The sequence below is a fragment of the Anoplophora glabripennis genome, unplaced genomic scaffold (assembly GCF_000390285.2).
Source record: "Anoplophora glabripennis isolate ALB-LARVAE unplaced genomic scaffold, Agla_2.0 scaffold122, whole genome shotgun sequence".
Classification (NCBI taxonomy): Eukaryota; Metazoa; Arthropoda; class Insecta; order Coleoptera; family Cerambycidae; genus Anoplophora; species Anoplophora glabripennis.
Genome location: NW_019416406.1, coordinates 596,615 through 621,233, shown reverse-complemented (window position 1 = coordinate 621,233; position 24,619 = coordinate 596,615). Strand labels below are relative to the sequence as shown.

The window sequence follows — 24,619 nt, the reverse complement described above, 5'->3', positions numbered from 1 at the left end:
CAATGTTCATTGTAAACGAATTATTAATATTGGTAACGTCAAGATTTGGGGCAAATTTCATTGCCAGTACCAGCCCTGCAGTGTTAGTTGCCTAAGCTTAGCGGTCACGTGGTTTGTAATCAGTTATGAAGGCTCTGTAATACATTCTAAGGTCTAATCCAAAATGTTTAACTTTCTCTAGTTTATGCAGGGTGTCTCATAATTAGCTGCCAACAATGAACAGGCCGATTCTATGATCAAAACTAAGTAAAAAAGTTCATATGAACATGGGTCCGGAAATGCTTCCTAAGGGCACAGGGACCCATTGAAGAGGGAGGATTGGAAATCATTTTTTTGCAATATCTCTCAATCGCGTTGTGATAAATGAATGAAATTTGGTATACACAGCTAAATTTTGATGAGCAATTTGATGGACTAATCCATTTATTTAAGTTACACACGCAAAGTACCAAGGCCCCCCCCCCCCGTACCCAACCCCAATGGACCTTGTGGAAATAAATGGATTAGTCCATCAAATTGCTCATCAAAATTTAGCCAAATTTCATTCATTTATCACAACGCGATTGAGAGATATTGCAAAAAAATGATTTCCATTCCTCCCTCTTCAATGGGTCCCTGTTCCCTTAGGAAGCATTTCCGGACCCATGTTCATATGAACTTTTTTACTTAGTTTTGATCATAGAATCGGCCTGTTCAGGGTTGGCAGCTAATTATGAGACACCCTGTATATTATACAACGGTAGACTACGAGTTACTATTTTTAATATCATGACAAATTGTTCAAACAGTATAACAGGCTATTACAAACTGCTGAATAATAGTTATTATTACAACTAATTAATAATACACCATAAAATAATGGAAAAAAGAAATAAGTTGATATTCAAATTAAATTTTGTCTTTCGTTCTTTACAGTATATTCTCAGCATTAAAACTATGGTTAATAGCTGCCTCTCTATCCTTACCAAGAGAGTTATTGTTAATATTGAAATTAAGACATTTTGAAAACACCAATACCATTATAAACAATCCATTTGAAGAATTCGATTTCTGTTTTCGTCCTTGTGATGTTTGATTGATACACCAAACCGTATACCAATGTTATTTTTTCTGAAGAGTATAGTTATAATTATACAAACCACTATTCACACTAACATGAAGTTTGGGTGCACTTTTATCGAACTCATCTAATTTTTTTAAATCACTGGACGCTTTATTTTGTTCTCGCTCTTCTTTAGCTAGTTCTTCCAAATCTTTATTATAATTCTCGATCTGGCCCAATGTTACAGCAGGTTCGTTAATCGTATTAGGTGTAAATAAATGATCAAGATGATTGTTTGATATTTCTTTTACATTCTTAGGTCCTTGTTGAAACAGATTGTTTAGGATATCCGGTACTAATGGTGGTTGTGTTGGCAACTTCAATGAGGGCAGAAGTGGGGGATATGGTGTTGATATTTCCACAGGACGGCTGAGATATGCCACTGATCTAGGCGCTGAATTGGATAATTTTGGGTGGAGCAGTTCATAATGGAAAGTTCTTTTCAGTGTCGGTTTCAGCTGAAGCACGCCTTGAAGTGAATAAGCGAAGGTTAGTATATGTAGTGCCAAAAGTGACGTGAAGATAGTAACCTGAAAAAGAACATGTCCATTCAGCTTCTTGAGAATCCATTGTAATAAATACTGAATGCTGTTAAGTATAAAGAAGTAAAGAAGAGTCCTTGTTAATTCAGTATAAACATTTATTTTTCCTTTCTTATTATTTTCAAATATCATACCATCATGAGAAAAATAAAATAGCAATCATTAGAAAAAATTTATAACATCTTTTATTAGTTGATACATGCAGCTAATTTTCTTTTTCCGTTGATAGCAAAATATAAACTAAAACTAGTAGAAATAAGTATAAACGTTTATACTGAATTAAAAGGGGCTCTAGTTTATACCTTAACAATATCCGTTCAATTTTTTTTATTACATACACATAATAACAAAAAATACATGGCATGTTTAAATACAAAAAAATACATTCGTTCCTCCCATTATCGATAATTGTGACCCCAAAAATATTAAGTTGGAAGACTACCGCCTAAAATATTCTTTCATGATTTACACAATCATGTGCTATTAAAATTTGTCTATTAGCATTTGAAAAATTGTTAATCTTTTTTATGAAAGTGAAACCAATCCCAATTTCAGGCATTTATATGATAGAAATTTGAGGAACAGAATTTTTTGAAAATTAAGGAACAAAAAATGATTGAAATTTTAGCATTTTATAAGTATCCAGACAGGAGATATTTTAGAACATGTCTATAGATACTTTCTTTTTCATATGTTAGGAATCATCTCCTGAAGTTATTCGCACTTATTTTGAAACATCTTCTACGATTTCAGCGTTTATTTTTAACTACCCTGTATCATATTTCATTCATTTCTGATCGTGTGTATTCAAAACCTGTTTATGCTATAAAAGCAAAAAGGGAAATTAGAGTTAAGCTTTACTGTGCAAAAATAAAAGCAGTTTCTTTTACATAAGAGGTAAACTCTCAAAATATTTTAATACAAATAACAAATAATTATACATGTGTTCTTAAAATGTCATGCCATACTGATGTAGGAACAGAAAATGACATTTTAAACAAAGGGTTTATGCAGGCCCGGATCCAGAGAATGGTTTTGGGGGTGGCGCAAAGCACTTCTTTCAGAGGAGCTTGACACTAATGAATCCTTCTACTTGCATTAATATCGACTAACTGCCTGTTGTCGTTTGGAGAAATTGAAGATCTTTAAAAATTGTTGTGCTTTGGGGGTGGCGATCGCCACATCGCCACCCCCTCTGGATCCGGGCCTGGGTTTATGGTTTTATAAAAAGGGTATCAGAAAACACCGGCTGGCTTACTGTTATAATTTAAAAACATAGTTTTCAGATAATAAGTAGCAATTTTAGATTTCTATGCTTTATATTTATTTCCTTCGTAATGAACATCAAACTGGAGCAGTAGCACTAGCATTATATAGAATTGGCATGTTATAAAGACTTATTTGTAATAATTAGTACTTCCCTTTTACAAAAGGTACGTAGGTGTATTTTTGTTGTAGTTAAAAGTGTATATTTTAAATTTATTATTAGTTATAACGGCATTCTTCATTTTAAATGTAATTACCTCCACATCGGTACACGAAAAATTAAAAAAAAAAGTTAGCTAAGATCGCTTAAGATATCTTAAAACATCGAGAAATAAAGTTTTCTGAATCTATCCTGTCTTGTCTGTATGTTTCTGCCATCGGTTTACGATATCAATCAAATAATTGTGGTCTTGTGGAAGATAAATAAGAAACTTATACTACTGCATATATAAACCTTTATTAATACAGGGTGTCGGGAAAGGTTATGTCAAAAATTAAGGGGTATACAGGGGAGGTTAAAATAGATGTAGTAATACATATAAAAATTTTCCTATGCGGTTTTGTTATGGAGTTTATTCGCCTTCAAAGAAAGAAGTTTGAAAAACAAATTCCAATTATAACTTCTATTAAAGCAATAACTCATGGTAATGGTCATTTCCAAGTTTAAACTGATATTCAATAATATGCTTGGATTATACAGGAGCAGACGAACTTATCATTTAAATTTATACATCATTTACAGCGTTGCCAAATTTGACATTAGACCGAATCGAACTATGAAAGAAAGATGTATAAATTTTAATGAATAATTTTGTCTGCTTCTGTATAACCCAGATATATAGAAGCTATAATTGAAATTTGTTTTTCAAACTTCTTTCTTTGAAGGTGAATAACTCCACAAGGAAGACCGATAGGATAAAAATTTATATGAAATACTACATCTATTTTGACCTCCTCTGTATACCCTTTCATTTTTGACATTACCTTTCCGGAGACCCTGTATATTTTCATAAAAATGTTCAATTCTCAATACTTGGTGTTGGTCTACAAAAACTTTATAAAACACAAATACTATTTCTAGAGTACTAAGGCAAAACTTTGTAACTTTAATTGCAATAACTGTTATAAATTATTATTAATATTTTGAATTATAGAGTATTACACCACCTACTTGGACTGCTTTTTGGTCTTGGCATACAAGCATAGAAGTACATTAGATTTGTTTTATATTGAAAAAATAAAATAATGAGTTACAGCAGAAGTTTAATTAGTTTAACCAATTATTATTATTCAATTCCAGAATACGGTACAAGGAAGAATATTGTAGCAAGGTAAATTATTGATCTAAATCAATTTATTTTCATCGAATGAACTTACCCTTGAAATAGCGCCCATTATTTGTGGACACTATGTATATAAAGGATAGAAGTTAGTTGAATTTGGAGCAGTCAATTGAGTTTCACCCAGAAACGATGTTCAATAAGAGTACATTTCTTCGTTTAGAATTAAGTTTTATAATATAAGATATATAATATAAAAAACATGACCTCAAAAAATATGGCATAAAATATCGCCGGAAGAGGCAATAGCCAGTGTCCTCTAGCAGATGACAATAACAGTAATGAATTAAGTATGTTAAGAAGTCTATCTGTACCAAATTCAATACACTTTTTCCGAAAATTTAGTTTTATAGAATTATCTTCGACGTCCTGATACGTCCGCAATAAAAGACATTAGGTCCATGGTCCATAGGAAAAAATCATCTTACAAATATTTTTGATATATCATCACTTCTTCTCTTTTCTTATTTCAATCAGTAGAATGTATAACAGTAAAATTTCAGAGCAATCCATGAAACTTTCAATTTTTAGGATTTGTATATCATCGAAGTGCAAAAAAATGTTTATTACTATGTAATTAATTCTGTCCAAATAACCTACCGAATAAGAATGATTTTTTTGTGCCTTTTAAAGTACTCTGGCGCGAAAATTAATTATTTTCTTGAAAATATTATGATCAATTTTTTTTGGATACAAAACCTCTGTTGTCGACACTATCCCTGCTACATTTTAGTCATATAACTTTTTGCTTAAAATGGCTTTTGCTATCTTCTATTTCATGTTAGATCATATTTTAGAAATACTCTTCCTAATACTTAATATCAAATAATCAATCATTTGAAATTATCTAGATAAGGAAGATTTACATTGAAGTTTCAAATTTTCTCATTCAGTCTTACTTAGAAAATTATTAGGCACTATTACGGACTTAAATATAAAATTTAGAAACGTTTAATTTTTGTTTCCAATAAAGTACTAAGGCAGTCTTAGTTATTCTAAATAAATTTTATGTAAAAGGTACACTTCGATGGTGAAAAAGTAATAAAAAATAATTGTACAAATCATTTTAACAATAAAGTAGATAAGGTAAGTACCTAGATTATATAGATACCTACGTTTCTGACGCAATTGCCATATTTTTGATACACTGTAACATTAAAATTATCCTTTATTTAAACCTATCGGTTAAACAAAAAATAAAAATCTAAATATATTTAAGAAAACAGTTTATTTAGAATTTTTTATACTTGTATTTTAATTTCAGAATATGTCATGTTTAAAGTTTAGTAAATATAATTTCGAATTCAATGTTCAAAAATGTATTATAGCCAATTTTATTATCAGTGATAGAAATTTAATTACTTATTATTGTTCGAAGATTACTGGAATAATAAAACTATCATGCGAATTTATTTTCGAAAATGGACATTAATTTCAGCACCAATTGTTCACACTTTTTTAAATATATAAGCTAATTTTTTTAACAAATGTTTTTGTTCAGCAGGACCTTGAGCATTTCGTTTTTAGTTCTGAAAATTAAACTCCATATTTACCATTTATGGTGAAATGGATGTGTATGTTTGTAAATTTCCTATTTTGTCTAAAAATGTAACAGGAAAAAACTACGTCTAACGTTATTGGCATACACACAAAAAAGTTACGGGATAGCCAGTGGCGTACAGGCACTAGAAATAGAACGTCCTTTATATGTATTCTCTCCAAATTCTATATTTACCTTACCCTTATATATAAAAATAAGTGTACCAAATTTGAAGTTTCTAAGAAAAATAGTTTTCAAATTATTTGAAAAAAATAGGTTATCTATTCTATATTTAGAAGGCTATATCTCAGTAGGAGTGCACTTTTGTATATAGGTAAGTTAGGCTAAATAGTCTTGTTTTCATCCAAGGAATCTGTGGTCAAGCGTTGTCCATCCTTTTCAGGGTCACCCTGTATATATTAATTTTTATGTTAAAATTATATTTTGAAATTGAATATTTTCTTGTACATTACGTGTATTATTAACAATGTTCAACTATAAATTTCCCTTGAAAAAATAAATGATGCCCGCCACGCGCCGCCCGACCGGCCTTGTAGAATGTGCTCTTAGGCACAAAACGTTGGAGACCCCTGCCCCCTTATACCATATACTATTTATGTTCTTTCATGGTTAAATCATGCGTGAAAGTTCTTCATCAGATCTTTTTTCGTGCTATAATTTACATATTTTTTCCTTATATTTTTATATTATCGATGAAAAAGGTTGTATAAAATAGGATGTCAGACATTTCTCCTGACAAATATCATAAACAATATGGGTTTTCGGAAACTATGAAATAAGACCAGATGAATCACTAGCAGACGATTTCCGATTTCAATAGGTATTTTTGTATTTAAAAAGAAAATATCTAATTCCTGACAGCAGTTATTGAATGTCATAGCATTTGTAATCGAGACAAACGTAAAAGTTAACACTAAAATCATGTTAACAGTCTTTTTTAGATATACAGGGTGTCTCATAATTAGCTGCCAACCCTGAACAGGCCGATTCTATGATCAAAACTAAGTAAAAAAGTTCATATTAACATGGGTCCGGAAATGCTTCCTAAGGGCACAGGGACCCATTGAAGAGGGAGGAATGGAAATCATTTTTTTGCAATATCTCTCAATCGCGTTGTGATAAATGAATGAAATTTGGTATACACAGCTAAATTTTGATGAGCAATTTGATGGACTAATCCATTTATTTCCACAAGGTCCATTGGGGTGGGTACGGGGGGGCCCTTGGTACTTTGCGTGTGTAACTTTTTCATCTTTGACTTTTTAACAAATTGGACAGCAAATTCCGTTTTCCCGAACTGTTTTACGTTAAAAAGGTACTCTTGTTTCAAATCGTTATCTTTAACGGTTTCTGAGAAAATCGCTCTTGAATTAATCCCACTTTGGTCAATTTCATAGTAATTTAAACAAAAAAAAATATTTTGTTTAAATTTAATCTAATTTTAATAAAAAAATAATAATAAAAAATTAAATTAAATAAAAATTAATCCTTTAAATGGAAAAGAGAGGAAAGGAAAATTATTATTATTATTTTTTGTTTAAATTACTATGAAATTGACCAAAGTGGGATTAATTCAAGAGCGATTTTCTCAGAAACCGTTAAAGATAACGATTTGAAACAAGAGTACCTTTTTAACGTAAAACAGTTCGGGAAAACGGAATTTGCTGTCCAATTTGTTAAAAAGTCAAAGATGAAAAAGTTACACACGCAAAGTACCAAGGGCCCCCCGGACCCACCCCAATGGACCTTGTGGAAATAAATGGATTAGTCCATCAAATTGCTCATCAAAATTTAGCTGTGTATACCAAATTTCATTCATTTATCACAACGCGATTGAGAGATATTGCAAAAAAATGATTTCCATTCCTCCCTCTTCAATGGGTCCCTGTGCCCTTAGGAAGCATTTCCGGACCCATGTTCATATGAACTTTTTTACTTAGTTTTGATCATAGAATCGGCCTGTTCAGGGTTGGCAGCTAATTATGAGACACCCTGTATCTTTTTAACATAACCTGGTTTACTTTCCGAATGACAAGATCAATGATCCTACTGATCGGATTATTGTGATCACAATTTCCGAAAAGCCTTAATAATTACACAAGTGACACACGGGTACCATGCGAAACGCGGAAGACAGTGCACCCAGTTAACCAAATTAATATGTCAGCTGAACGGCATTTCACTCTGGGGATTGTGGCATTAGTATATGTAGTCGCATACCCGCTGTAGAATTGGATCCCATATGGTTTGAAAAGGCCTTATAGTCTTATTTTAATCCCAAAAATCTATGGTACTTTCATATTATAATGGAATCTAAATTTGGCACAATAAGCAACTATAAACAATGTTTCGTGTTTTGATATTTGTGTCTATTACAGTTTATGAACGCATAAGAAAATTGGTTGTAACATCTGCAGAATTTAATTTTCAATTAAATTAAACCAAATTGCTATTTCTAAACAGTATGTTCTGAAGGAAACTTGGTCCCTGACATTGGTTTTGAAAGAAGTGCATTTTAACATCAACCATGATTTCGTAATATTTACCACTCACTCAGAAGAATTTCCGCCCCAGAAATTTCAAATGAGTAGTGTCAAGCGACATAAAAGAAACTTTCATCCTCTTACCATACTTGTTTTATTAAAAATTTTACCAGCAGTTTTCATGAAATTATCAATTGTTTGTGAATATAATATACATTATCCCTTTTCTTTAAATTAATGTATGGCCTCCATTATCCTTTCTTCCACAGTTCATAGTATTTTGAAAACTGTTCTAGCACTCGTTACGAGCAAATGAACGAATTAAATGTCATTCACGTTGATGGATATCTGATCTCATTGAACATTGTTATTATTTGAACAACAATTAAAGCTTCTTTCATCCCACTTTAAAAAAATTCAATTCAATACAAAAATTAATTTAAATCTCGCCCTATACGAAATTCTGAAGTTTTCGTGGAAAGAAACTAGGTATACTTAGTTGCAAATTATAATTAAAATAAGCTAAAAAGTAAGAATTACATTAATTATTTATTAATTATAATCCTCAATTAATTAATAATCAACTACAATTTATACAACAAAGAATTCTACAATCTAGGCGATAGTTCTAAGAGACGGGTGTCACGAACTGTACAAGGGCAAATCTGCGGCAGCTTAACTTATCTTGATGTAAAACTCAAGCATTATGCTGACATGTTCATACCTACACCTCGATAAGCCCACTTCAAAATTGCATGAAAATAAAAAATAATAATTTCAATAGTGTATAACGATAGAAAGATCCGTTATTACGTTGCTGCAAAATGTCCAACCGCATAATATGTAAAATTTGAAAATGGTTTTGATAATTTAATATTGTATTATCAAAAGTACTAATTTGTATGAATTTGTATGTATATTTGTATGTTCATGTAAATTACTTTTAGTTGTTTTAATTGCGAATCTGTGTCTATAATGGATTAATAACACATATTATTGATTTATTGCTTGAACAAAATAATATTGTGACAGTATTTTAGGTACTACTAATATATCTAGTTTTTGGTTGTTCAGAACATTTTAAATATGGCTGAATAATGTTTAATAATTTCTACCTTTAGTTCCTTTCTTACAAGTAATTATTTTAACTACTACTAGTTAAACTAGATATTATTGTTGGATGATCTTAAAATATTGTTTATATATTATTCTCTATATGTGTTACAGTATATTTTCATTTTTTATTTTTGTAAAACCTGTCTCGAAAATAAAGCGTTTTCAGATAATCATTTCTGAGAATTTTTATTGTTAATTTTTTAAGTATAATACAGTCCCTACGATATTTGTTGAGATAAAATTCCAGGAAGACCCCTGCGTCACTTTGTTGGAATTAACTGCATTCGACACCCGAGATAGAAAAGCATTGGCTGCGTAACGTGTACCATAGCAGCTTGTTACATCTTTGTTTATTCCTATTTTTGTACCAGCGTGTTTACAATTGTCTTATCTTGTAGTTTATTTATGATTTGTATTCTTCTGTACTGTAAAAGAAATAAAAACACATTTTAATCCAAAAAATCTATTTTAATATTCTGAAAATAACTCGGAAAATTTTAAGGCACGCCCCGCCGTAAATTGTTACAGTATTTCTGATAACAGAATTTTATTGTCTTATTCTTTTCTTGAAAATCTATCTCAACAAATGTTGTACGGACTGTACGTTATTTAGGTTTTATCAAATATTGTTACATCTTGCATATCACAACCGTTTGGTCATATACAAGGTATTAAAAAATATAGAGACGCTGATGATAGATACTAGTCGAAATAAGAAAAGAAGTTCCTATGAACATATCCATTAATAGGGAATTACAGTTCTTTAAACGGTAAATTAAAAAGTTGACTTTATTTCAATGAAATTTGTCTTTGATCATAATTTGTTTATTTTCTTTTTCCAAAGTCCATATGAAAATTCGTAAAGTTTGAAAAATGATAAAGAAAAAAAATACTTTGTTTTAAATTGATAAGCACAATAAAAATAATTAAGGCGCTTGTGAAAGTTAATTTATTTAATTTTCTATTATAAATTCCTATTGACATTATTAAAATGTATGATGACGATTAGTTCAGATATCGAATATGGTGGCATATTATTGCTAAGCACCATTCAGTTCAGAAATTGGGAAAATCTGGAAAAGTTCGTTAATTTTTCAAACTCCGACTTCATCTTACCCTCTATGAGTATATTTGCCCGACCGAGGGGTTCGAACCCGCGGTCTCACCAACAACGGTTCAAAATCTGAAGCTTTAACCTACTAACCTACCGGCCGATTATGTAATGCAGGATTGTGGGAAATTAATATGGGGAACCAAATTTTAACGAAATACTCTTAATGCAGTTTTTTAAATAAATTTGATATATTGTAATGATGGTAACTCATGGTAATTTCATTTCCAAGTTTAAACTGATATTCAATGTGCCTTGATTATACAGCAGCAGACAAAATTATCCATTTAAATTTAAACATCTTTGACAGCGCTGCCAAATTTGGTATTTTTCTTTCATAGCTCGATTCCTCTCTCAATTTGCTAAAAAAAAGTTATACCATATATCAAACTATATATGTTGTACCGTTTTTGAGAAAATAGAATTTTATTAACAACATACATGTATTCTATAAAAAATGCGATATTAACATTTTTGCAAAAATCTTGGAAATTGAGATGATTGTTAACAAGTATGTATAATTAGCAGTTAGATATTTGTCATAAATCATTTTGACGCCATTTGTTGATTCAATATCGCCACGGTAGCGCAGTCGGTCGAGAGTGCGGTGGCAAGCATTTCTCGGCTAGGCTTCCTACTCTGGTCCGGGTTCGATCCCCGGTGTCGGCACTGGCAATGTCGATGGATTATGGGTGTTTGTCCGCGTTTTTTCAAGTGTAGCTCCCTTCCGCACAAGCCTTTGGCTTTTGGATTTGGGAGTTGTCTCATTTCTGTGGTGTGTTTTATGTTTTTAGATTCATGTAGGATTTTAACTATGAAGAATTTGTAGATATTCATCTAATATACCTACGAACCTGCAGAATGTAATGCGTCTGAAGCTGTTCGAATTTACGCCAACCGCTTTCCAAATAGAATAAAATTTGCATATTTAAAGTGACGAAAACCCCCATGCTGTTAGTCCGACAAAACACTAACAAAAATTTATCATGAATGTGAATAATTGCAAACTACTTAGTGGGACCACATGTTATTTATGACGCTTTAAATGGGAATAAATACCTACATTTACTGCAAGAACACCTTAATTTTTGGCTTTGGGGGCCATCTTAAAAGTCTTGTTTATCAAATTCCTATAAATTATTAAAAAATAATTATTAAATCGCATCATCATTAGAAATGATCACCACATGTTATTTTGAGTACAGCAGAGGTGCTTGAGCAATTTCAGAAAATGCATTGAAGTTCAAGGTTATAGTTCAAGTATTGAACATCATACTTAACAGTTCTTTTTTCTTTTAAATTTATAGAAACCAAAATTTTTACAAAAATGTTGGTATCACATACATCAGTACAATAAATGTATGTTGTTAATAAAATTCGATTTTCTCAAAAACGGTACAAGATATCGACTGATGTACGGTATACCTTTTTTTAACAAAGTGAGAGGGGAATCGAACTATGAAAAAAATGTTAAATTTGGCAACACTGTCAGAGATATATAAATTTAAATGCATTATTTTGTCTGCTCCTGTATAATTTAGGTATATTGAATATCAATTTAAACTTGGAAATGAACATCACCATGAGTTACTTTAATTGCCCAAATTTCATTGTGGTCATGGTAACGACTTAGAAGTTACAATTGGAATTTGTTTTTCAAACTTCTTTCTTTGAAGGCGAATAACTCCACAACGAAGCCCGATAGGAAAAAAATTCGTATGAAGTACTACAACTATTTTGAACTCCTCTGTACACCCTTTCATTTTTGACATGACCTTTCCGGACACCCTGTATATTTCAGCACCATCGAATGTTACAGAAGATAGATATGTGAACATAATTTCATTAATAATTTGTTATCAGCTGTGGTGATATAAGTATCAACTTTCTAAATTACCTTTAATGAATTTTCTTTCTTATCTTGATTAATACCATCACTTGAAGTTTTTTCATCTTAATTTACGTCCAGTAATTTGAAAATTTAAAAGCAATAATAATATTAGTATCAGTATCAATGTAGGTAATTGCTATCACAATTTTATTAATTTTGTTTTTCTATCATTATTGTTAAAATTGATATTTCCTTTTATATCTGCTTCAGATATGATGTTCTACTTGCACTCTTATACATATATTTAAAGCACATATTCCAATACTTAGTATGTAGGAATTTAACAGCACATAATTTCACACTCCACGTAATAAGAATATAAAAGTAACTAACCACCACATTCATCGTGCTACTGAACTAGGTATACGCACTCTCGTTCACAGTACTCTAAAAGAACTGGAGGAATTTGCAGCCATTTACAATATTTTGTTACTAACAAATAAGCCCTACTCACAGTTCGTTTCACTCGCCATTCAAGTTCAATGTGAATTCTTGTTTGTCATGATAGTTACTACTTCCTTGTTACGTTAATTATTAATACGATCCTTCATCTTTTCCTATGTAGGCGCCTCTTATTGATGAAATAAAAATAAATAGTTGTTGATAACACATTTCAGGGTTGCACGTATTACTTAAATATTTGGCGAGGGAAAATAACAATAGAAGTAGCTTCGTCATGTAGAGGAAGTAGAGCATATCATAATGGAATATAATTAATGTCATACAATGTGATAATAACAATTTAACAATAGATACACCTGGAAAAATAAAAAACTATGTATTTACAAATATTTCTTTATCAAATACCATCTTTAAACTACGTTGTAATTAGTTAAGGATAATTAAAGGCTGACAAAATTTCATATAGTCTAGAAGATTCAACAAAGTGACAAATGAAGTTTACTGAACTAGATAAGTTAAGGCTTAAGGTATACAGAGTTTCTGTATATGTAAGTGTAAGTAAAAAAATAAACAAAAAAGCTCAGAAAAAATCAGAATTATGCTACAAATAGTTAATTTTAGACTATATGTAACAGTTCTTAGATATACTTTAAAAAATGAATGATGGCTTTAGTAGAATGAAAAAAATTACTTAATTCATATTTAAGAACATAGCACAAACGTAAATTATGAAAACATTTTATATCAAAATGCACAAAATAATTTTTTTCTTCTCAAAAAGAAATATACTCATCATTTATTGTTTATACTTAAGATAAGTGACATCCATCTTTAACAACATAGTAAAGATGTATAATTTACTACCGCTTAAGACATAATTTTCTTAAATTATATGTTATTAAGTGGTAATAATTATTATACCTATCTAAAGTTGTATAAATCATTACACCTTTTCATATCAGTGAAAATAAAAGTAAACTTGTACAACAGCGAGTACGTATGTATTTCTATTTAAACATTTGAGTTAAAATTGAATGTAAATAGATATATCTATAATTGACGATATACAGTGTATTTCCTAAAATTATTCACACCACATGAGTTGTTTCTCTGAATTAAAAAATAATAATAAATGAATATAAAAGGCTTTTCAATTTTCCTGATGTGTCATAATTTTGTATCATATTAGACAAATGACTATTGCATGCAAAACCAACGTAATTTTGCTTTTTTTTAATGGAATGGAATGGAATAATGGAATAATTTTAGTAATACCAATTTTTGTAGAATGATGCTGTCTGCCATATAATTTCGGGAATATTTAATGGAAATACTTCTGCTCCTTGAAAATATTCCTAAAACGGCAACAACAATGCTAAATGTATAGCTCAATAAGACATAAAAGTTGTCCCAAAATTCAGGCAAGAAGTAATTTTAATAGAAAACACAGGATTTTAATTAAAAATTGTACATTTTTTGTTGATTCATAAAGTATACAGTATATGGTTATGTATGGAATATCACGGTGTCGAATTAATTGATGTTCTTGGACTCTCAGCAACACTCTCACGAACTGCTTCGATGTTTTGTGTCGAACGATTTGTTGAAAGACGGCTAGAGTTTAGGAACACTAATGGATCCAGTTTCCCTGAAGTAAATAATTAAATAAATAAATAAATAAAAAGTGAGAACTGTAGCTTCTAAACCTTCATTATTTTTAAAATTTTGCTCAACAATCTGCGTTGTTCTTTCGCGTAGCGGTCCATTTTTAATTTTTTAATTTAACTCTTAATTGTAAGCTGTCACGCTGCCCTTTTTTCCGTTAGTACTACTTTACCGCACAAATGGCACAAATTTCAAATTTTACGTGAATTTTGGAACACCCGATAGTTACATATAATAGTTACAGTCATAATTTGAAATATGTTTACATTTTGGATTTGCCTCAACTGGCTAATATTTAAATCTGCCCCACCACCAATTTTTTCGGTATTTAAATCAGTAAAATTTTAAGAGTCAGTCATAAAAGTTAATAACATTTCTATAAAATAAAACATCATTTACTAGGAGAACACCACATATATATTTTTTGTGTCTAAATGGGTAAATAAATATATTTTTCAGTTAAATCTGTATCTGTCACTTACTTATGCATTTAATTTTTATGAGAAATATTGATGTAGAATTATGGAAAATCGGCAAAAAATTCTATTAAGAGGTAAAATAACACAGCCACACAAAAAAAGAAAAGTTGTCTGTGCTTTTCATGCGACATATGTTATTCGTAGGATTTTTGCCTCCTGATCACGAATCCGGTGTCACAATTGAGCTATCACATCACAGGAATTTCCTAACCTCAAAAAACAGGTCAAAAATACCAAAAATTCAGGAAAAAGTGCTGGGAAAATATAAAAAGAATTTATTCTATGTATATTCAAATGTTCGTTTATATGGTTAAGACCTCACCGAACGTAATTTCGGGGTCACTGATCACGAATCCAAGATCATATTTAAAAACGTTTTTAAAAATCTAATCAATTACCTATGTACTTTTTTACCTGAGATTAGGCAGAAAACCCGTTAATAGATCTTTTATAGAAAAAAGAACAAGATATAGCCGAAAAAAAGAAGTTGTAAATATGATTGGGTACTATAAAGTAAATAAAAATATTACAAACTGCGGCCCCGAAAACCAACGTATACCAAATTTGACGCGAATGTGTTGTTTTTTTAAAATTTGGTCGGCCATATTGGATCCGCCATCTTGAATTTTGTAAAATTGACCTCGGATCTGTGATCAGCGACCCCAAAAACCACCGTACACCAAATTTGGCGCGAATCTGTTGTTTTTTGAAAATTCGTGATATCTGACCTTAACTGACCCGTTTTTTTTGAGGTTAAAAAAAGAACCATCAATTCTGACCGCGGATTCACGTTCGGCGGGTTCTTAACTATATAAGTGAACATTTGGATATAGAAAAAAAAAATGTTTGTATTCTTCCTAGCACTTTTTCGTGAATTTTTGCTATTTTTGACTTGTTTTTTTGAGGTTAGGAAATTCCTGTGCTGTGATAGCTCAATGAATTCTGACACCAGATTTGTGATCAGGAGGCTAAAATACTACAGATAACATATGAAGCATGAAGTACAGACAACTTTTTATTTTTTGTGTGGCTGTGTCAATCACAGAGAACAGAACTTTTCATATATATTCTATAGACTTTTTAATGGTTATCAAGTAATTACATGTAATTTAAATGACTTAGGCTAACTCTAAATAGACATAACTTTCTAACAACATAATTAATCACTACAAGTTTCAATTTCAGTTCAATTCAATTTCACAAATTTTGTTAGAAATGTAATTAAAAAAATATATATCCGTTTACACAATCTTTTATTTGAAAAAAATCTTCGTTATGGCAATCAATTTGGTGAATTGAACCTATATCCGTTGATGAAGTCGAGACATATTTCTTAACATTAACAATAATATTTAGTTGTTGTGATTAAGCAATTTGTTGTAAGAATTAAATTACATTTCTTAAAAAGATTACTACATGTTGAATAAAGAATACAACTATTAGGTAGTATACCGTATATAATTTTATTATAATATTGAACTAGATTAAATACATTCACTTAATTAAATGAAAAATACGTGCGGAAGTAAATGTATTCATGATTTGAGATACCTGTACTTTTATCTGCATATGCAGACTTATACTTATACGTACAGGGTGTGCAGTTACAGGGGGTTGAAGCAGTCGTACATGTTGGTTGGAAACAGACCTTTAAAATTAAATCTAACTAAGATTACTGTTACGTTACTTGGAATTCCAAAACAATGTGCTGGAAAAAGAAACTGAGAATTTAATTTTACCTGATTCTACTATACAGTATGGTACAAATAAAAGTAATAAATTCACTACTTGGTAAATAGGTGACTTTAGACAAAAATTCTGAAACAGATCAAGTTGTATGTTTAAAAGTGCGTTCTGCGAGATATTTGTTTTACTTATCATCATCTGTGTGACAGTAATGATAGTAGCAATTCTCTATTCTACCATATCAATAAGTTTAAGTAACAGAATTTTGTAGTGTCAAAGAAGAAAATTTAAAACTCCAACAAAGAATATATTTTTTAACAAACTAAGTTACAATACTCGTAGATTTTCAATTCACTCTCAGATATAATCTAGTTAGCAGTAAATTCTTCTATAACTACAGAAGTTATTTGTGCCATCTCCGTCCGTCCGCGTTATTTTAATGCATTTAGATTTTGTGGTCTATTTTGGTATACTTTACTTTTTAGTATTCCCAGAAAAAGAAATCTAGAAGAATTAAATCTAGAGACTAGGTGGCCTCTTCCACCTATCTCGAAAGACTTTATCCAGGTAGTTTCTTACCAACACAGGATAGTGTGGGAGTGCACCATCTTGCTGAAACCACAAATTAATATCCAGGACCTGTTAAGGTTCCTATTATCTATTATCCATTATTCTAGCTCAAATATTCACTTTCTATGGGCACTGAGTGTTACATTCATGCATCCAATGTGGATTTTCAGTTGCCCAATATCGACAAGTTTGATGGTTTACACGATCATTCAGGAGCAATGTAGATCCATCAGAAAAAATGAGTCTTTTTAGAAACATCGGAATTCAACTCCTGAACTAAGGTGTCTTTGTAAGTATGCCGCTATTCCTTTTTAGCATTCCAAGAGCTGTTCTATGTTCCATATCATTACCTAATGCTACTTGCCATGAATTGGTTTTCTTGAAATTCTAGTACAACATTTAGCTTCTTATTTTTTGGTATTTGTTTTCTACTACATTCAGGGAGGTCCTCTACATGACCCGTTTCTTTATACATATTGCGGTTTGAGAAATTGGTTCACAAACTTCTCTCCGAGTCCTGGTTTTGTCGCCACAACCAATAATTTTTTAGAATTTCAATTTCATATTGATAAAAAACACTCAAATATTTCTAGTATTTCAGCATTAACTACTTGACAGAAACGTGAATTAAGTCGATTTGACCGTAGGCTTCTTGATAATAGATTAACATTTTTTGAAAAGGCAAAAGTTCAAGTAAAATATACCTAATAGCAGTCTAATTTACTTTTGGGTAGGTAAAAATTTATTAGATTTCTTACCAGGTAACTTCAAAATCCACGTAGAAATGACAGTTTACACATTACATTATTGACGTAATTTGTCGTTATACAGGGTGGTCCGAATTTTATGCAGGAAACTTCGAGGGTAGATAGATCTTTTTAAAATAGTAGGTGTTTGCCTTATAAACATAGGTCCGGAACGGCCTCGTTTTAGTGATACAGGGTGTTGAAGTTGTTAAAAAAAATTGATTTTTTGTTTATATCTCCGGAATCCATCAACCGATTTCAATATAATTTAGTACAGATAATGTATGATAGTAGGCCTTGTATAAAGGTCCAACCAGTGGTGTACAACTGGACAGGGTCACCCCTTTTTTACAAAAAAAACCTACGCCACTGTATTTTTTACAAGCTGTTGTACCGAATTTGTATTCTAATACACAAAATACGTAAAAAAGGTAACTGGAATTTTTTCCCTAAAGTTCACCGTTCTCAAGTTATTCATACCAATACAATCCCCTTGTGGCAGACACTTCTAACCATAATATTACAAAAATATATATGTTTATGCATAAAAGTAAGTGCAATTTGTAAGCACATCAACAAAATTCTTTACACTCATCGCTTTCATCTTTTTGGATTAAAACAATATTTGGAAAATCAAGACAAAGGAATGAAAGGCACAGAAATGAAATTTTAAAAGCATTTGACGACGATCCTCGGCTAAGTACACGAAGAACGTCTCGGCAACTTGGGGTGAGTAAAATTTGAAAAGTTCTACGTAAGGATGGCAGAAATCCGTACCATTTACAACCTATGCAAAATTTACTTCCGGGAGATGCAAAGAGACGCCTGAATTTGTATCAGTAGTTGTTTGAATTCTTACCAGAAATTCTTTGGACCGATGAGGCTACGTTCACGAGGCAAGGGGTAGTGAATTTTCACAATCTGGATATTTGGTCACAAGAAAATCCTCATGAAATTCGGAGTCATTTCTAAACTTTCTACAAAACCATCTATTTGAATTATTAGAGGATGTTCCATTAAATGTACGACAAAATAGCTGGATACAAATGGATGGTGCTACTGCGCATTTTAGGAGAATAATACAAGAATGGCTTAATAAAAATTATATGAGATGATGGATAGGTAGAAGACCAAATGCCAATGTCAACTATAATGGTGCCGAGGGTCCAGTGTCTTGGCCAGAAAGATCGCCAGATCTAAACTCCATGGACTTCTATGTTTGGGGTGACCTACTTGAAAAGTTTACTCTACTCCAATAGATACTAGACCACAACTAATGCAGCGAATAGAAGACGGGTGTAATGAATTAAAAGAAAACCACCACATGATATTAGCTTCAATTAGTTCCATTAAAGAAAATGTCAGAAATGTATCGATGTGGGTGGTTCGAATTTTAAACAATTGATGTAAATACTTAACGTTAATTTTGTTTCTTGTTTAGTTGTTGTTGCTTGGTAAAATACATGTATTTTTATTATTACTTTGATTTAAATTGTTCTTATTTGTAAAGATAATGCCTCCAGGGAAAACTAAAACACACCAGGAACACTACCTCACAAGTGATGTGGAAAGAATTTTGTTGATGTGCTTACAAATTGCACTTACTTTTATGCATAAACATAAATATTTTTGTAATATTATGATTGAAGTGTCTCTCACAAGGGGATTGTATTTGTATGAATAACTTGAAAATGGTGAACCTTAGGAAAAAAATTCAGATCACATTTTTTACTTATGTAGTGCATTAGAATATAAATCCGTGACAATAACTTGTAAAAAATACAGTGGCGTAGGTTTTTTTTTAGAAAAAGGGGGTGACCCCTGTCCAGTTGTACACCACTGGTTAAACTTTTTGAGCTCATATTTTAGGGAATGCAAGGTCTACTATCGTACATTATTTGTACCAAATTTTATTGAGATCGGTTAATACATTCCTGAATATAAACAAAAAATATAAATTTTTTAACAACTTCAACACCCTGTATCTCTAAAACGAGGCCATTCCGGACCTATGTTTATAAGGCAAACACCTACTATTTTACAGAGATCTATCTACCCTCGAAGTTTCCTGCATAAAATTCGGACCACCCTGTATGTAACAAATATTTTGCAGAACGTGCTTTTAAAAATAAAAATTGACCTATTTTTGCCCAGTCACCGATTTACGAATAATGAATATATTTTTTTCATTTGTACCATACCGCTGAATTTAGAAAATCATAGCTCAAGTTTTGATAATCATTTAGTATTCACAACTCAGGTAAACAATATTCTAAAAATAGCTTATTGTCACTTGCAATATTAGGTACCATAAGTACCTAATAAAATGTCCTGACAATAGTAAATTGAAATTAATAAAATTTTGTATTTTATGTTCATCTGATTATTGTATTGTACTGTATTGTAATATTGTTTATGGGCTATGTCAGACAGTTTCTGATTCTTATGAAAATACAAGTTCTACAAAATTCGTGTTTAAGTCAACAGGAAATCACTACTTATTTTGTTAAAAATTACTGGTCCAAAATCTAAGTCCGTAGAAATATCCATTTTATAAATTGCATAAAAAAGTCATAATTTCGAACAGTCTGCCATATTATGTACATATAGGTATAACTATTTATTATTATCCATTTCTATTTGATTTTATGATTTTAATATCTTTTTCACTACTGTCTCTGAAGTAGTCTGTAATACTATTGATGATGTTAACTTTGATCCGTTAGTATTACTTAACAAAGCCCCAAAACCACAATTTTCATTTTTTATGTCACCAATTTTGAATCACGACGTACGTGAAGCAATATTATTACTTAAAAATATTTCAAGTTTGGGTTACTATGGTTTGAATAGTTATATGTTGAAGGCTTCTCTCGATATTTTAATTGAACCATTACTATGTTTATTTAACAAGTGTGTAGAAGAAGGTGTGTGGCCTGACTCACTAAAAACTACAAAATTTCTACCTTTGCATAAGAAGGGCGATTGTACAAGAATTGTACTAAGTAATTACAGACCAATAGCAACTGTTCCTATTATTAGTAAAATTTTTGAGATTATTATTAAACACAGATTGGTCAAATACTGTGAAGATAAATCCTTATTTACCAAAGCACAATTCGGATTTAGAAAAAACAAATCTACAATAAAAGCGTTATTAAAATTAGTTGATAGAGTAGTGGAGGGACTTGATGAGGGCACAAGTACGAATGCTACCATGTGTGACCTCACCAAGGCATTTGACTGTGTTAATGTGGAGATCTTGATATGCAAACTAGATTACTACGGTATTAGAGGAAACATGCTTAATCTATTATCATCATATCTGTATAATAGGCAGCAGTATGTAACCTTAAAAGGAAATGAGTCAGACCTGCTACCTATTAAGAATGGGGATCCACAAGGCTCGGTCCTGGGCCCAATTTTATTTCTTATTTACATAAATGATCTCCCTTTTTTTGTTGGTGTGGATTCTTGTTTACTATTTGCTGATGACACAACGCTCTTAACTAGAGATACTATAGAGTTGCATAATGACAGATTCTTTCAAGCAGAAAATTGGTTTTCTTCCAATATGTTGTAATTAAACAACATTAAAACTTAAAATCTGTTATTCTCTTCTGACAAATGGATATCATCTAGAAATGCCAAGCTGCTTGGAATAATACTCGATACCAGACTTAATTAGTCTTCTCATGTAGACTATATTTGTTCCAAATTGTCATCTCAAATATTTTGTTTACGCCAGCTTAAACACTGTCTTTCTTCAGATGCTATTCGAATTGTGTACTTTGCTATAATACATAGTCGCCTCTGCCACTGTCAATAGAGTATTTTCACTACAAAAAATGGCAGTCCGTATTATAGATGGAGCGAAATATGGTACTCCATGTAAAACATTATTTATAAAACATCAAATTATGCAATTGCCTTGTATATATATATATATATTTGAGACACTATTGTGTATTCATAAGAATTTGGATAATTTTTTCAAACATTCTGATATTCATGCTTATGAAATGCCAAAAACTTGATAAATCAGTTTTCAAGGATTCACACCACAAAACAAAATAAGTTAGATTTAGAATTATACAACAATTTTAAATATTATTTTAAAAATTGTAATATAGATGTGTTAAGTTTTAAAGAGTTTTACAAATTAACTAAAAATTTCCTTTTGGAACATTGTTTTTATAGTGTAAGTGACTTTGTTAAAACAAGTAAATGTCTGTGACTATACATGTACTTCACTGTATATAAAAATGGTCAATAAACTAAACTAAACTAAACTATTAAGTAGAATTAAATGTTCCTTGTTTTACTCCATATTTCTCATTTCTTTTATTCATAAACAATTAATATTGGATTATTTTATAATAATTTTTGGTATATTCCTTGTTAAAAATGTAATAATTGCTTCTAAGCGGTCAAAGACTAAGCTCCGCCAAATAAAAATTGTTTTATTCGATTTTACTATTTTCGTTAAAATCAAACAATTAGGTAATATTGGAATATTTTATATACCCTGTTAAAAAATATAATAATTAATTTTTGGGCCTCAGCAGCCAAACGCTGATTTGTTATATAAGATTAGGTGTATAGTATACATGACTTCGGAAGTCTTTGAGTAGGTCATTGCCTGAAGATACGAAAGTAAACGGCAATCAATAGATACTTTCTCATTACGCACGAAATATTCTACAAATAATTCGTGCGCCTCATCATCGATATAGGAATATCGTTGCTAATATTATTCCTTATTTGCCACGCTTTTTAAATCTAATTAAAAAATTGTTAATGCAACGAATTTCTAAAGGATATATTTTCTATCAAATATATAGGCATCTTCCTTACGCTACTCATAAGTAACATGCATAAATATACTCATAAATAATTTATCTGTGTCGAGTTACATGCAATATGCTATAAGAATTGTCTAATTATTGCGTAACTCATCCAACACTTGCAAAATTGGGAAAGCCAAATGCGGAATCATAGAAGTTTTAATTACTAGAAAAGGAAATTTTATAGAAGTGTATTGTTTTTTTTATCTGAAGCTATTTAATATAAAGATAATCAATTAGTGTTACGTGTTAGAACTAAGTGAAATGATTGAATGACTTTAAACTAAAGGCGAAATATTCACAGCGACAGCGAAATTTTGCTTAGAATCTTGCGGATAGAATATTTTGTTGTTGAGAGTGACACATGGCAACGAATTAATAAATGGTAGTTCTGACCCTATTTGACGCGAACACATCGCGCTAGTTTCTGGCAAATAGCGTAGATTTTTTACATTTAACGCATGTCTGGTTTTATTAACCGTTGCTGGTTAATGATTGCGATTTTATTATGCGTTAACAGAAAAATTAAACTGGCACACACAAAAAATATTGCGAAAATGTAGACGCCGCTAGTAGGTACTATTACTCATTTTGATAAAACACACTCTTGACTCCTAATATATAGGGTTGGCCATTCTAATTACCAGAATATCAGGCACACAAAAATGTCAAACCCAAAGATCTGATATATCATTTCCGACGTATTTTGATGAGCCGAAAACGATACCGTAGCCAGAATTTATGCACAACTGGCCAGTATCTTGTTTAGAGTGAAAACGAATACTAAAATCGCTTAGTTTAGACAGAGAAGGTGTCTTCGCTTTGCTCGGACTAACGAGATTATGGTTAATTTTTGTTTCTAGAGTATCTTATTTTTTTATTTTCAAGGGGATGTCTTTCTTTTTTGTCAAGTTTCCGGTATATCACATTTCAGATTCCAACAATAATAGTCAACATATTGACGTTCCATCTTCCGTGATATCGCTTTTCCATTTCTTTGAGGTCCTGATGGAACCTTTCCCCCTGTTCTTCGCTAAAGTCAATAAGGTTGTTTTAAAAGTAATCGAGGTGTGAACTCTATATAATTCCTAACTCTCAGAAAAAATAAATAAATAAAAAATCATCAAGGGTGGGGATAGAAAAACATTACGTCGAACTGAGTAACTTTTTTCGAAAAAATTTTCCAAAAAATTGCGCAGTTCACAAAAATTTACTTTCGGGATAAATGAAAATTTAAAAGTTACCCATCGCTTTCAACTCGTCAAAATACGTTGGAATTGATATATTCAAATATTAACTAGTAAAATTAATTTTGAACTGTGATTGAGCGATTTTTGTGTCCGTTTTTAAAATGAGTAACAGTACCGGAGTCTACAATTTTTTTTTGTATGTATGCCGGTGTTATTAGAAATTGTATACCATATTATAAGACGGAAAAAATACAAAAAATAAACAGTATACGAATAAAAAACGATATACAATATTACCATATTTATTTATTATTAGCATTTAAAAAAAAATCAGAGAATTTTGGAGATCTATTTTTATTTAAATAAAATATGTCACTATGTACAACAAAAAAAAGGATTTGTAAATTTTCTGTTCGAAGTTAGTGTAAAACAGTTCTGTTTTTTTTACTACTAAATTATTAGGAGGAATATTTATAAGTACATATAGAAATTACAGAGAAAGTTTAAATACAAATTTTCCAAATTACAGTAAATTTTCGGTCCAATTTTATAAACTTTCATAAAATTTACATACCTAACAAGGCAACGCACATAAGGAAAATTATACTGAATTGAACATTAT

The 24,619-nt window shown here is 30.8% G+C and overlaps 1 protein-coding gene across 3 annotated transcripts; it reads right to left on the bottom strand.

Annotated features, from left to right (window-relative positions):
* Nucleotides 1-1,051: 1,051 nt before the first annotated feature.
* LOC108907892 lies at nt 1,052-13,012 on the bottom strand. 3 transcript variants are annotated; one of them, XM_018711725.1, is made up of 2 exons: nt 12,746-12,793; nt 1,052-1,632 (listed from the first exon to the last, which is right to left on the bottom strand). In XM_018711725.1, exons 1-2 carry the CDS (start codon nt 12,755-12,757, stop codon nt 1,102-1,104), a joined length of 543 nt encoding a protein of 180 aa, XP_018567241.1. In that variant the 5' UTR covers nt 12,758-12,793; the 3' UTR covers nt 1,052-1,101. The 3 variants fall into 3 exon arrangements, 1 of the variants encoding a protein (XP_018567241.1); XR_001964344.1 differs by lacking the exons at nt 1,052-1,632; nt 12,746-12,793 and adding exons at nt 9,561-9,835; nt 12,867-13,012; XR_001964343.1 differs by lacking the exon at nt 1,052-1,632 and adding an exon at nt 9,561-9,835 and having other exon boundaries at nt 12,746-12,824.
* Nucleotides 13,013-24,619: the final 11,607 nt, after the last annotated feature.